The sequence below is a fragment of the Blastomyces dermatitidis genome (genome assembly GCF_000003525.1).
Source record: "Blastomyces dermatitidis ER-3 genomic scaffold supercont1.4, whole genome shotgun sequence".
Classification (NCBI taxonomy): domain Eukaryota; kingdom Fungi; phylum Ascomycota; class Eurotiomycetes; order Onygenales; family Ajellomycetaceae; genus Blastomyces; species Blastomyces dermatitidis.
In genome coordinates, this window is record NW_025544777.1 from 5,578,291 (window position 1) to 5,593,010 (window position 14,720).

General features: G+C 30.4%; 1 protein-coding gene across 1 annotated transcript; it reads left to right on the plus strand.

Moving 5' to 3' along the window:
- Positions 1–1,448: 1,448 nt before the first annotated feature.
- On the plus strand, positions 1,449–1,628 carry BDCG_16970 (uncharacterized protein; the record flags this gene model as incomplete). Its single annotated transcript, XM_045426147.1, has 1 exon — positions 1,449–1,628. The coding sequence occupies one exon, from the start codon at positions 1,449–1,451 to the stop codon at positions 1,626–1,628; it is 180 nt and encodes a 59-aa protein (XP_045280933.1).
- Between the last annotated feature and the right edge of the window lie 13,092 nt (positions 1,629–14,720).

Below are 14,720 nucleotides of genomic sequence, written 5' to 3' on the forward strand. Positions count from 1 at the left end.
AACACTCTGAGATGAAGTCATCTCAGTCAGATAATATCAAGATTGAGAGTGATATTAAATATCTTATGAAGAAAATATTGAATAAGTGAATATATTACAGCAAGCTTCAATATCTCATTAAATGAGAAGATTATTCATTATCAGAGAATTCATGAAAACTACTTAAGCATTTGAAAAATGCTGAGAAAGAGATTATAATATATGAGACAGCTAGTAGAGACTGCTCTGTTACATACTAGAGACATTAAGTAAGAAATACTGCTTAAGACTTCTTATTTTTCTTAAAGAATTTTTTAGAGATAATCTCATGATAATGAGCTAGTATCTTATAAGCTCTGTAGCACTCTTCTTCTATTTTCTCTTAAAGAGTTTTTAGAAGTTTAATAAGACTATACAAGTATAAAATTTCTGAAGCAGTTAATAAGAAAAGAAAGAAATATTTGAAATTAATAAAAAGATTAATATTAATCAACTCACAGACTGCTGCTAATCTAATAAGATTACAGCTCACTGAAAAAGTAAAAAGAGAGAATCTCAGAGTCTACTTATTAATAATCATATTTTCATTAAACTTATTCTTCATCATTGAAGTCTCTGACACTGATATCTTTATCTGCTGAGAAGTTAGTACTGCAGTACTACAGAGAAGCATACTGTAGAAGAGTATAAGAGATGCTTAAAGTATTAACTTATTAATTTACAAAGTATCTCAGTTATCTGCTTTAATTAAAATAAGATTCTCTTCAATCAGTGATTAATCTTTATAATACTTTTAACAGTAATATCAGCTGACTTCTTATTAAGATCAGTTATTCTGAGATATTTTTTCATCTCAGAGACTCATGCTTTTATCTTCTTTTACAGATAAGTAAGAAGAATCTTCTCAGTCTTGACAGTATTTATCAATACTTAAAGCTTCAAGATTCTCACTCTGTACTACTTAAGTATCTAGATTTCTTATCAGAGCTGACACAATGTCTTTCTGTGAGATAATACTTATAGAGAGATAGAAGTTGTTGTTACAGATATAACAGAAATAATAGAAGTAAGAGAAGAAATGAGTATATAAAATTCTTCTCTTCTTCAGCTGTTTAATATAGTATAGATAAGTAGCAGTACTGATCAGAAGTCACACTGAAGCCTTCTCACAGAGAGAAGATGAAGAAATCACAGAACTCTGCAGACTTAATTCAGCAGTATTCTGAGCAGGGCTCAGATATGCTGTGAAAGAGAAACTACAGATTGAGCTTCTTGAAGTCACTGTTCTCAGAATCAAGCTCTCTTCAAGTTCCTCTCTGAATGATCACACAGGGTCATATACTACTGTATTGACTGAGAGAAGAGGTGGTGTCATAACAGCAGTGAGAAGAGCAGGAGATGAACTGGACACAGACACACCAGCTGGCAGAAGAGATAACATCTCACTGCAAGGCACAGCAACTACTACCATGGCTGCAAGAGAAGTAGAAGAAGATGTGACAATGAGAGCAGTGCTCTCACAGCTCATTGACACTGCCATCTTCAATCTGGCTTTCTTGACAGTCACGGAGGCCGCAGCCGCATCACAAAGACATTTATTACTCACTAGAAAACATCAGAATAAGCCTCTTATTATCTCTCAAGAATGATGCTCTCATGCACTCACTATTACAGATGAGAGAGAGAAAGAAAAATATATCACAGAAAAAGAAATCTTTTTAAAAAAATTCTATTACTACTGTTAGCTTTGCTTCTAAAATATATTACTTTTGCAGAGAATTTTATATATAGAATGAAATATATTGAAAGATTTATAAGCTACTTATTAATTATATTTTTTACATTTTAAATTGATATATAAGAAACTCATTTATCATGTATTTAATTTGAATGAAGATAAGAAAAGAAAGATCTATATAGTCAGCAGAAAAACTCATCTATTTCTTTATATTATACACAGTATATATACTATCAATTGATTGATAACTATTGTTATATAACAAAGATAATTTCTAATTCAGTAATCTTAAGAGTATAGAGACTATACTTTTAAAGAGAAGAGTATTATTATACTCTCAGTTATATCAAGATTCTGCTGCAGTTTCACACAGTCTATCACTTTTATATGAATAATTTCATTCTATTCAAACCAGTTTTTAATCACTCTATAATATTATTCAGATATATTATAGAAAGATCTGATTGATAAATATAAGAATCTTACTTCTATATAAGATCAGTAGATTACTCTTTCTTAATAATGAGATACTGCTGAGATATTACTCTGACTATTCTTACTCATAAAATGAGAGAAGAGTATCTGCTTATTATCTATATAGAATAGCTAGATACTGACTTCTTATTAAAGAGATCAGTGATTTGTCTTTTTCTTCTATAGAAATATATACAAGAGTTACTGCATATCTTATACAATCTTCTTAGTATACTAAGTATCATATCTGTGATATTCTTACAATAACTCAGTAGTCTATGAGCTCACTATTTAAGCAAGATAGTCAAGCTCACTTATACAGCTTCTCAAACAACTATCTCTATGTAACGCCGCCGACTAGTCACCGCTTCGGTTCAGCACGTTACAACTGTTTTAATATAATTCAAGTGAAGTATGTAATTACAGACTCAGAAGAAATCTTTCAGAAGAGCAGTCTACTTCTTCACACAGTTAATATTATAGATGAGAATGTCATTCTAGATCTTCTGTAATTGAGAGAAAACAATTCTCTCATTAGCTGAGTTACTCAGATGTGATGATATTATCTCACTGATGAAGAGACAGTGATAGAGAAATCTGAAGAGTTTCATTAAAAGAATCTTGAGAAAAAGATTGAGTCAATATACTGTGTAACAGATGACTGAGACTTGAGAACAGATGAGAAAGTCATCACTCTCACTGCAAGATTAGCAGCAGTATCTGTTATTAAAGATGAATGTATATGATGTCTCTTTACAGATTTTAAGAATGTCTTTTTGAAAAGAGAAGCAGTGAAGTTTCCTGATATCAAGATATGATATAAGATTTATCTTGAAGACAGTGCAACAGCACTGTACAGACTTCTTTATAACTTGTTTATAAAGAAATTGAATGTTCTGCACAAATATCTTGAAGAAGCACAATTAAAGAACTGAATATATTCATCAAAGAGTTCAGCAGAAGTGCCTATACTCTTTATACTTAAGAAGAATGATAGACTATGTCTATGTGTAGACTACAGAGATCTCAATAAGATGACAGTTAAGAATCACTATTCATTACTGTTAATTAACAAGATAATCAATCAATTATCTGAAGCAAAGATGTTCTCAAAGATTGATATACAGAATGCCTATCATAGAATCAGAGTTAACAAAGATAATGTTTGAAAAACAGCTTTTCATATCAAGTACAGCAATTTTGAATATCTTGTTTTATCTTTTAATCTTTGTAACACTTCAGTCATCTTTCAGATCTATATAAATAAGGCACTGCAGAGCCTTGTCAACATCTTCTGCATAGTATATCTGAATGACATTCTAATCTTCTTGAAATCAGAGAAAGAACATGATACTCATGTTCTGTAAGAATAAGTGCTCGCAGGCGATTATTCGGGTGTTTGCAGCTTGGCGTGATATGTACTGTTAACTACTAGAAGTATTCACAGTAGAAAGATAAAATGTAGAAGTTAAATGTATAATAGTATTCAAGCTGAGTTGTGAATAGTATTCATGAACTTCAGTCTATATAGTTGTGTATAGTCAAGGGCTGCTAGCTCTATTAATTACATAAGAGATAGAAATAGAGATAAAGAATCTGTAAGAAGTGAGATTTCTTATATATTCTTCTCTCTCTAAGACTTCATCTGTGAAGTCTTTCACTGAGTGACTTCATAGAATCAGCTCAGCACTGCAGTGATACTCACTAAAAATTCTTTACATCTATAAAAAATCTCAGTGAGAAAAAATTCCTTATTACTATGAAGAGAAAAGAGTCTATCACTCAGTTTCTTATTCTATGAGATTCTTTATAATCTATAGATTCTTCTCTGACTATTACACAGATTCATCTCATATCTTTTATATAGAAGAGTTTCAGTTAACTTTTAATCATTTTTATAAGATTCTGATATAATCATTACACAGATTTATCTTACAGATGAATTACTCTCTATAAGATTACTCTTATCAAAGAGAAGTATTTATAAGTTAATCTTTCACTCATTCTCATGAGTTATTATTCTTTAACACTGTAGAATTGTGAGGAATTTTTCATTCTTTTATTAACTCTGTAGAATTGTAGAATTAAGATATTCACAGTCTGCAATCACTCTTTATAGTTATATAGAAAGATTCAGATCTATAATTTATAATCACTCTTATTTACTAGAGTGATCTGACTATTTTATGAGATTACTCACAGTGTAAACAAATCTCTTTAGAGTAGTATAAATTAGACTGGCCGCCGGGATCATGAATTTCACATTTGATCCCATTTGGTCTGATCTCATACATTTCTTGGCGTGAATTCCGCTGGGACTGGCTATCAAAAAAACATGTAAAGTGACTATATATCAGATCTTAAAATGGAACCATGACTTGAAAAAAATGAGAAAGTGATCTCATTTGATCCCATTTAGTCCCATTCTTGGCATAAAGTTACTATTTTTAGACATTTTAAGGTTTTTTTTAGACTATTTTTAATTTTTTAAAAAGTAACGCTTTTTGGTAACACTCAAATGAGATTTAAAGTCATTTAAAGCCATAAAAATAATTTAAATTGAGAAGTGGAAATCATGGTCTCATTTGGAAAATGTGACAAGAGTAGACAGTAAGTCTCACTGAAACAGTATGAGACTACTATCTAATGTTGAAACTGTGTAATGAGATCAGTCGAATTGGTAATGAGACTATTAAAAAATCTGGTCCTGGTTCCAGACACGGTCACACGGTCAGTCTAGTATAAATACTTCAGATCTATTCATAGAATCTTATCTTCTTTTTTTTCTTTTTCTATAACAGCTTTCATTCTCATAAACTGTGAATATTCTTATTTATTCATGAAGTGTTTTCACTCAGATAATAGAGAGAGAGTGTTTCTAACAATATCTGTATATTAATTCAAGAACTTCTCAAGGCCCGGTGGCGTAGTGATTAACTACGCTATCATGGAGCCTCAATTAGCGGCCTTCCCCCCGGGGAATGAATGTCAAGAGAGGGCAGGTTCGAACCCTGCAAGGGTCATCTTAACCACAGCTTCCACTGTTAAGTTATAAAACAGTATCAGAGGCCCTTAGATGCACTATAGTGAATCATCATCAAGCTTAAGATGTTCATCCCAGGGGTTCCTGGGTGCTAATTCTCACTGATCTTAGAATTAACAGCTCTTCAGACACTTCAAGTTAGATCAGTACTAGAGTGATTGAAGTCTAGAATGTCTGCAGAATAGTGAATCATCATCAAGCTTAACTGGTCAGATCTCATCTCTCTTCACTCTAGACACTCACTTCTGAGGAATGAGATTTAAAAACTATCTGATTAGAATACTCTGGGCCTAGCAAGAACCTAGGTGAGATGAGACCTAGGCGCCCTTAATAGGTGGTTAGTGCAAGCAAGACTGTGACAGCCAATTGATAGACTGAAATGCTGAGATTGACAGCTGAAAGATTAGAGACTTAACTAGAATTGAGTAGCTCTGATATTATTCTTAGTGAGAATCTCACTTATGAGTAAGCTAGTTACAGGAGCTAGCTGAGTGATAGCTCTTTAGAGAGAATGATAACCCCTGAAGCAGGCCTGAGAGGACAGAGGCAGTGATCAGTTATATAGAGTGTTAAAATATGTATATAGCTTAAGATGTAAACTGCAGAGATCTTGTTCTGTAGCTCTCTTTACTGTACTTATTTTCTTCTATTCTTTTCTCTATTTATTTAATATGTCTATCTTTAAGACTATATTCTCTTTTCTTTTGTCATAATATTTTCAAATGATTTCAAACTATCAGAAGGTGTTGAAATACTGTAATTTATAAACAGTTTTTGTATTCTGGGCTGGAATTTTCTGATTTTGTATATTTGAAACTGATAAATGTATAATAGTTGACTCTATAGATATAGGAAAAACTCTGAGAACTAAAGATTCTCAGGTAGATATCATAGTCTCTGACTGTATACATCTATAATTGAAGAATAATAATAATAATAAATAATAAGAACTTCTCAAGAATAAAAATTTTTTCAATTTCAATATCTTTATAAATAATGTCTGATTATTACTGAGCTTCTTATAAGCATCTCTGTGACTTCTCTGATTACTTTTTATCAGCTAGTGAAGCAGAAATATTACTGTTTATAATTATATCTTCATTCTTCTCAGCTCTGTCACTGCACTCAATCTTCAGACTAGTAGTCAATCTCATATCTTTCTCAGATCAGTCTCTGACTTTAAGCAGTATAGTTTCTCTCTTTACTGTAAGTCTTCTTATAAGTAATTTCTTACAGATTCTAGCTAACAGTTCTTATAAAGCTCTCAGTGTTACTAGTGTCTTCTGTGACTCTGTGAGTCTATGATCACTCTCTCTCTGCCTGCACAATCTCTGATCAGATATATATAAATATGTCTAAGTTTCTCATCAATGATTCTTACACTGCAGTGAATTTCTGCAATCTTATTATCAATGAGAGATAAGTCTCTAAGTACCTGTAAAATTCAGATAATCAAGACAATATAAATATTATGAATTTATAACAGAAGTTAATCTGAGCAGATGAGGTCTCTCTCTATATCTCAATTATTTTCAGACTGAATACTTCAGCATAACTGAGAGAGTGAACACAGCTTTATAAAAGATATCTGATCACACATATAGACAGTCAGTCTTCAAGGTTCTGCTGCAACTGTATATACTCTGATATTCAGCTTCTCTGAAGTCTATGCATTTCTGATAGTCTTTACATTAAATACAATAATTGTCTGTATTACAGACATGATACTCTCTACTTCTTTAAAGAAGAAAATTGATAGTTGTGAGAGAATTGAGTATCACAGATATTAAGAATATGAATTTAAGTTTTCTTGTTTTTTTCTTTATTAGTCTCTAAATTGTGTTCACAGCTCTGTTTTTATTTCTTATTTTTTAACTTTAATAAGAGTATGATTTCTTCTTCTCTTATATATACTACAGACTGTTCATCTCAGTAGAAACTCATTATCTTATAGACTAGAATTTATAAATAACAGTGTTAATATCTTTATCACAATCAGATTCTTAGTGAAGATTATATCATTCTGACTTATCAGAATTTATAGTATAAAAGTTATATCTCAGCTTCTGCAGATATCTTATCTATCTGAATAATTCTTAAGTGAACTCATTCATCTTATCAGAATATTCTTCTTACTGAATCTTGAATCAGAGCTTATAATCTCACTTCTCTGAGTCAATAATCTCTTTAATCTGATATTCTCTTTCACTCTTTAGTACTTCATGAATAGAGTGATAAGTCACAGAATTCTCTTCTAAGAATTTCTTATATTTACAGAGTAAAGAGATATAAAAAACATTATATATCTATAACTCAGATAATAGTTTCAATCTGTAGAACTGTGAGCTAATTTTCTTTATAATCTTACAAGACTCTGTCTATAAGAGATTCAGCTTCTTACTAGATCTTTATATAATGATGTTTTTTAGACTCAGTCAGACTCTATTATCTTTCTTAAAACTCTTTATAATATACTTAAAGTCATAGTATCTCTTCTGATACTCTTAAGTCTTTCTCAAGAATTCACAGACTTTCTCTCAGATATTCTGAATTCTCTCAGTCTATTCACAGACATTATCACACTTTATAGTATACTCTCATAAGTTTATCAAGATTATTCACAGATGAGTCTCAGTAAGCATCTCAAAGAGAGTTTTATCTATACTAACATGCTTTGAGTCATTATATATGAACTCTGTAAGTGATAATTAATACACTCAGTCATTCTGATTGTAATTGACAAAGTATCATAGATACTATTTTAATATACTTATCAGACATTCTGTCTGATTATCTGTTTATTAATGAAAAGTCATACTTAGATCTTATAAGATCTTCAGTATAGTTATCAGATCAGATCAGAACTTTTCTGTGAAAATTAATTCTCTATCTGAGATAATGTTTACAGACAATTCATGCAACTGAATTATATTATAGATATAGATATGAGTTAAATTCTTTAACTTCAAGTTCTTACAGATGAGTATAAAGTGTATCATCTTAATAAAGTAATTCACTATCATTAGTACACTGTCAAAGCAGATATTATATATGTTCTTGCTTTCAGAGAGACTTATAAGAATATTCATTTCTAACTATTCTCAAGGTTTCTGTGAAATGAGTAGAGAAGTAAGTTCTTTATATAGTCTGAATTATACTATCTATAAACTCTGATAAATAGTATAAGAATTCACTATCTTCTTCATAAGTTCTCATATCTTCAGTCAGAAGTATTTTCTTATAAACAACTTATGAGTTCTAGTATCTGTAAAATAATCTGCTAGAGAAGAGTCATAATATCTGTTAATAAGTTCTATGCATAGAAACTTATTCATAGATATATAAATTCAGTTCTCTCTTCATAAGAGACTATTTAAGTCTCTTCAATTCTTTATTTCTATAGAATTGATTTCTGCTGTGAGCAGTTTCTGAATATACTGAGTATATTTATTCTTCAGTTACAGTTCAGACAATCTGAATAGAAGATCTTATAAAGACTTATACTCTGTTTTTTCTTACATCAGGTCTTTCACAGTGCTTCTTAAAGCCTGTAAACTCTTCAGATTATAAATACTCTCTTCAAGAATTCTCACAGAGATTCTCAGAGTATTGACTCTCAGTATTATAAAGAGTAGTTATACAGACTTCTCTTCTCTCTCTTCTCTCTTCTCTTATAAGAGATTGAGAGACTCTTCAGTCAATCTCTTCATAACACTCAGTCTGAACATCTTATAAAGCTTTTCTATCTTCTCTAGTCTCTCTGTATCTATTACTCTGATCTTCTTAATATAGTCTGATCTGTGAGAGAATCTGTCTGCTGAGTTCTTAGTTCTCTTAATATATTCTATTTTAAATCAGAACTCACTCAGTCTCTGAGTTCAGTGAATCTATCACTGTGAGAGTTTCTTAATTGAAGTAAACTGTTATAAGCTGTTATAATCAGTTCTAACAGTAATCACTATCACAAGACTCTCAGAATAGTAATATCAGTGATGAAAGAATTTCACTATTATAAGAAGCTTCTGATTATGAATATTATAGTTAATCTCTATAGATTACATCTTTTATAAGAAAAAGATCACTGAAACTCAGTTCTTATTTAACTGTAGTTATGAGACTATTTCTGAAATTATAAAGAAGAAGATATCTGTCTTTAATCTGATTAAAAGTAAGAAATCAAAATGAAATAGTATCACTGTATTTATAAATATCTGTTTTAATCTTATAAAGACTCTGTGAGCTTCTGAAATAAGAAAGTTCTTATAGTTCTTTCTTCTTAATAATCTTTTCATTCTCTGTTCACAGAATGACTTCTTCTTATTTTAATTCTTCAGTATATCTGTAAGAGTCAAGAAGATTCTTATGAATATAAAGATAAATTATCTATAGAAATTCACAAAGCTCTGAAAGATCTGAATCTCATAAATATTAGTTAACTTCAGTCATGATAGAATAGTCTCAATCTGTGAAGATTTCATCTGAATATTATCTATGATAATTACATATTCTAGGAAATTAATCTGATAGATACTGAAGTTGTACTTTGTAAGCTTAATATATAGTTCTATCTCATCTAAGATCTTTAACACACTTCATATATACTCAGTGTATTCTTTCTTCTTTATAAAGTACATTATCACATCATTCAGATATATTACTATAAAGACATTCAGATATACATGAAGTATTTTATTAATAAAAGACTGGAATATTATAAGAATATTAGTCAGATTAAAAGACATCACTAGATATTTAAACAATCTCAGTGTAGTTCTAAAGACAGTCTTTCATTCATTTTCAGACTGTATTCACAGCTGTGTATATACATTAATCACATTCAGTTATGTGAATATAACAGCTCTTATAAGATAGTTGATTATATTCTCAATCAGAGACAGAAAATAGCAGCTCTTTATTATCTTGAAGTTCAGATTACAGTAGTTTACACATAATCTGAGATCTTTATTCTTCTTCTTTATGAATATTACAGAGACTTCTGCAGAGATCTGTGAAGATCAGATAAAGTCATTCTTCAGATTCTTCTTTACATAGACCTGCAAGATCTCTGTCTTATAATGAAAGAGCTTATAGATTGATTCTTAGAAGAGTTTCTACTCTTCTATTAAATCTATTATCAGATTCTTCTTATAATGAGAAGAAAGCTCAGCTGTCTTTACTGAGCTGAATATCTCTACAAGATCTCAGTATTTCTCTGATATCTAAAGCTCAGTTTTCATAATCATAAGATTCTCAGACACTTATAAAGTTATTATATAGATAAGCTTATCTTCTCTAATTAACTCTACAGCATCAACTGATTCTATCTTTATAAGTAAGTCTGTCAACACTGATTTAGAAGTATAAACCTGACTTGCAGACAGCTATATACAGATTGTGTCTTTAAAGTCATACAAGTTTCAAGTACATATCATCTATAATGTTTATAATAATCACAGTTTCTGCAAATCTTTTTCAGATTTCAGAGAGATCTTGCAATTCAAAGATGACTCTTATAAGTCTCTCAGTTCTCAGATCTGAGTTCTTACACTCTGCTTATTATAAGAGCAGATTCTCAGTTTTCATCTTTCAGCTTATTCACTCTGTGAGCTTTAGAGACATTACAGTGATCTGAGATTCTGAGTTCATTAATGCTTTTTATACTTATAAGACAGCAGCACTGTAATATAATCTCTTCTTATAAGTAAGTATTTTCATCAGAAGAGCAACAGATTCAGATATCAGCTTTAAGACTCTTAAGAAGACTGTTACTGACTCTGTTCATAACTTCTTAAATTTCTATTTTAATTTATATGAACAGTTTGTATAAAGATATTCTAATTTAGAACAGATGAAGCAGAGTCTCTTTTTCTTAATCTCTCTATTATACACTCTGTTTATAAGAGCTTGTGAAGCTCTCTCTCTCTGCTTAGTAGTCAGATATGAATCTCTCTATGTCTTATTATCTTTTTCTGATAAATCTGTTCTCTGTTATTCTGACTCTTACAGAACTGATCAGTGATTTACTCTCTATAAGTCTATGACTCTTACAGTGATTTGTAAGCAGTGAATGAGAGTCATCAGTTTCTTCAGAGTCAAGAACTTAGAGTCTTATTTAATGAGCTTATTCTGCATATTTTTATTCAGTCTCTTTGTGAATATCATTATTCAGATCTTATTTCAGATCTCTGTTTTCACAGGTCTTAATTCATATTATAATTTTATAAAGTGCTGTAAGTAGTCTTCATCAGATTTCTTACCTCTTTTTCTAATATTAATGATCACAGTTCAGATATTCTCTGTTCAGCTTGCAGAGTCTCTCAACTTATTCTCTAGATAGGTCTTGAGAATAGATCAGTGAGATCTCTTATAATCATTCTCTAAATGATTGAGCCAGTTCTTAACTGTAAGAAAGCCCGCTTCTCGCGAATTCTTTACCTCTATTTCTATCTCTTATATAACTAATAGAGCCAGCGGCCCTTGACTACACACAACTATATAGACTGAAGTTTATGAATACTATTCATAACTCAGCTTGAATACTATTATATATTTAATCTCTACATTTTATCTTCTTATTATAAATACTTCTAGTAGTTAACAGTACATATCACATCAAGCTGCAAACATCTGAATAATTATCTGTAAGCACTTATTCTTACATTTCAAGCTCAGTCAGTCAGCAACTGCCTATTATAACTAAAAGAACTAGAAACTTATATACTTCAATCTCTGTGAACTCTACTACAGATACTCAGAAGCAGTCACTTAAATCACAGATAGCTCTCATGAAAGAAGTCTCAGAGAACTTATCAATTACTTATGAGATATCATTCTCTGTATCTGTGACAGAGAAACTCTCTGAACTCATAATAAATAAATTAATCTTAGTGAAGAACATTCTTAAGCATCTTCTGCAGAATTAAGCTATTTTTCTATAAGAAATACTTACTGTCTGTAAACACTCTTGAACTGAGTCTCTAGACATAATCTTCAGAGACACTTATAAACTGAAAAAAAACTTTCTTAAGCTGTAATCACTTAAGATGACTTATTGAATCACAATCTATAAAAGCTTTTATAAGTTTGCATTTGAAATTGACTTACAAGCTCAGCTGTGTGATATGAAAGATGAAGAAGCTATCATCTATATAATAACAGATCTCTATTATACTGAAGTCAAGAACTGGCTGAATTATCTAGAGAATGATTATAAGAGATTCTGCTGATCTGTTCTCAAGATCTATCTAGAGAATAAGTTAAGAGACTCTGCAAGCTGAACAGAGAACATCTGAGCTGTGATTACTAATATTAGAAAAAGAGATGAGAAATCTGATAAAGACTACTCACAGTACTTTATAGAATTATGATATGAACTGAGATCTGTGAAAACAGAGCTCTAAAACAAGATCTACATAATGATATTTATAAAGAAGCTGAATAAAGATATACAGAACAAGCTTATTAAGTAAGACTCTAAGTTCTTGACTCTGAAGAAACTGATAACTCTCATTCACTGCTTACAGATCACTGTGAGAGTCACAGATTTATAGAGAGTAGATTATCAACTGACTCTGTAAGAGTTAGAATAACAGAGAACAGATTTATTAGAAAAAGATAATAAGACACAGAGAGATTTGTATCTGACTACTAAGCAGAGAGAGAGAGCTTTATAAGCTTCTATAAACAGAGTGTATAATAGAGAGATTAAGAAAAAGAGACTCTACTTCATCTATTCTAAATTAGAATATCTTCATGCAAACTGTTCAGATAAATTAAAATAGAAATTTAAGAAGTTATAGACAGAGTCAGTAACAGCCTTCTTAAGAGTCTTAAAACTGATATCTGAATCTGTTACTCTTCTGATGAAAATGCTTACTTATAGAGAGAGACTGTATCACAGTACTGCTGCTCTGTAAGTATGAAAAGTATTGATGAACTCAGAATCTCAGATCACTGTAGTGTCTCTAAAGCTTACAGAGTGAATAAGCTGAAGAGTGAAAACTGAGAATCTGCTCTTATAATAAACAAAGTATGAGAACTCAGATCTGAGAGCTGAGAGACTTATAAGAGTCATCTTTGAATTACAAGATCTCTCTGAAACCTGGAGAAGATTTATAGAAACTGTGATTATCACAGACATTATAGATGATATGTACTTAAGACTTATATAACTTTAAAGACACAATTCATATATAGCTGTTTATAAGTCAGGTTTATACTTCTGATCAGTGTTGACAGACTTACTCACAGAGATAGAATCAGTTAATACTGCAGAGTTAATTAGAGAAGACAAGCTTATCTATGTAATGACTTTATAAGTGTCTGAGAATCTCATAGTCATGAAAACTGAGTTTCAGATATTAGAGAAATACTGAGATCTCACAGAGATATTCAGCTCAGTAAAAGCAGCTGAGCTTTCTTCTCACTGTAAGAAGAATCTGATAATAGATTTGATAGAAGAATAGAAACTCTTCTGAGAATTAATCTATAAGCTCTCTCATTATGAGACAGAGATTTTATAAGTCTATGTAAAGAAGAATCTGAAGAATGACTTTATTCAATCTTCACAGATCTCTGCAGAAGTCTCTGTGATATTTGTAAAGAAAAAGAATAAAGATCTCAGATTATATATAAACTATTATAATCTGAACTTCAAGATAATAAAGAGCTGCTATCTTCTATCTCTAATTAAGAATATAATCAATCATCTCATGAAAGCTGTTATATTCACATAACTAGATATAATCAATATATATATATAACTGTGAATACAGTCTGAGAATGAATAAAAGACTATCTTTAGAACTGCACTGAGATTGTTTAAATATCTAGTAATATCTTTTGATCTGACTAATATCTCTGTGATATTTCAGTCTTTTATTGATTAAATACTTCATGCATATCTGAATGTCTTTGTGATAATATATCTGAATGATGTGATAATGTACTTTATAAAGAAAAAAGAACACACTGAGCATATATAAAGTATGTTGAAGGTCTTAGATAAGATAGAACTCTATATTAAGCTTATAAAGTATAACTTCAGTACTCACTGAATTAATTTCCTAGAATATGTAATCACTGTAGATGATATTCAGATGAAATCTTCACAGATTGAAACTATTCTATCATAGCTGAAGTTAACTAGTATTCATGAGATTCAGATCTTTCTGAGCTTTGTGAATTTCTATAGACAGTTTATCTTTGTATTCATGAGAATCTTCTTGACTCTTACAGACATGCTGAAGAGTGAAAATAAGACAAAGTTATCTCATGAATAAAGAATAAAAAGATTATTAAGAAGAGAGAACTGTGAGAACTTTCTTACTTTAAAAGCTTATAAAGTCTTTATAAGATTGAAACAGATATTCACAGATATAGTAATACTGTTTCACTTTAATCTCTTACTTTTAATCAGATTAAAGACAGATATCTTCTTCTTTATAATTTCAGAAATAGTCTCATAACTACAGTCAAATGAAAACT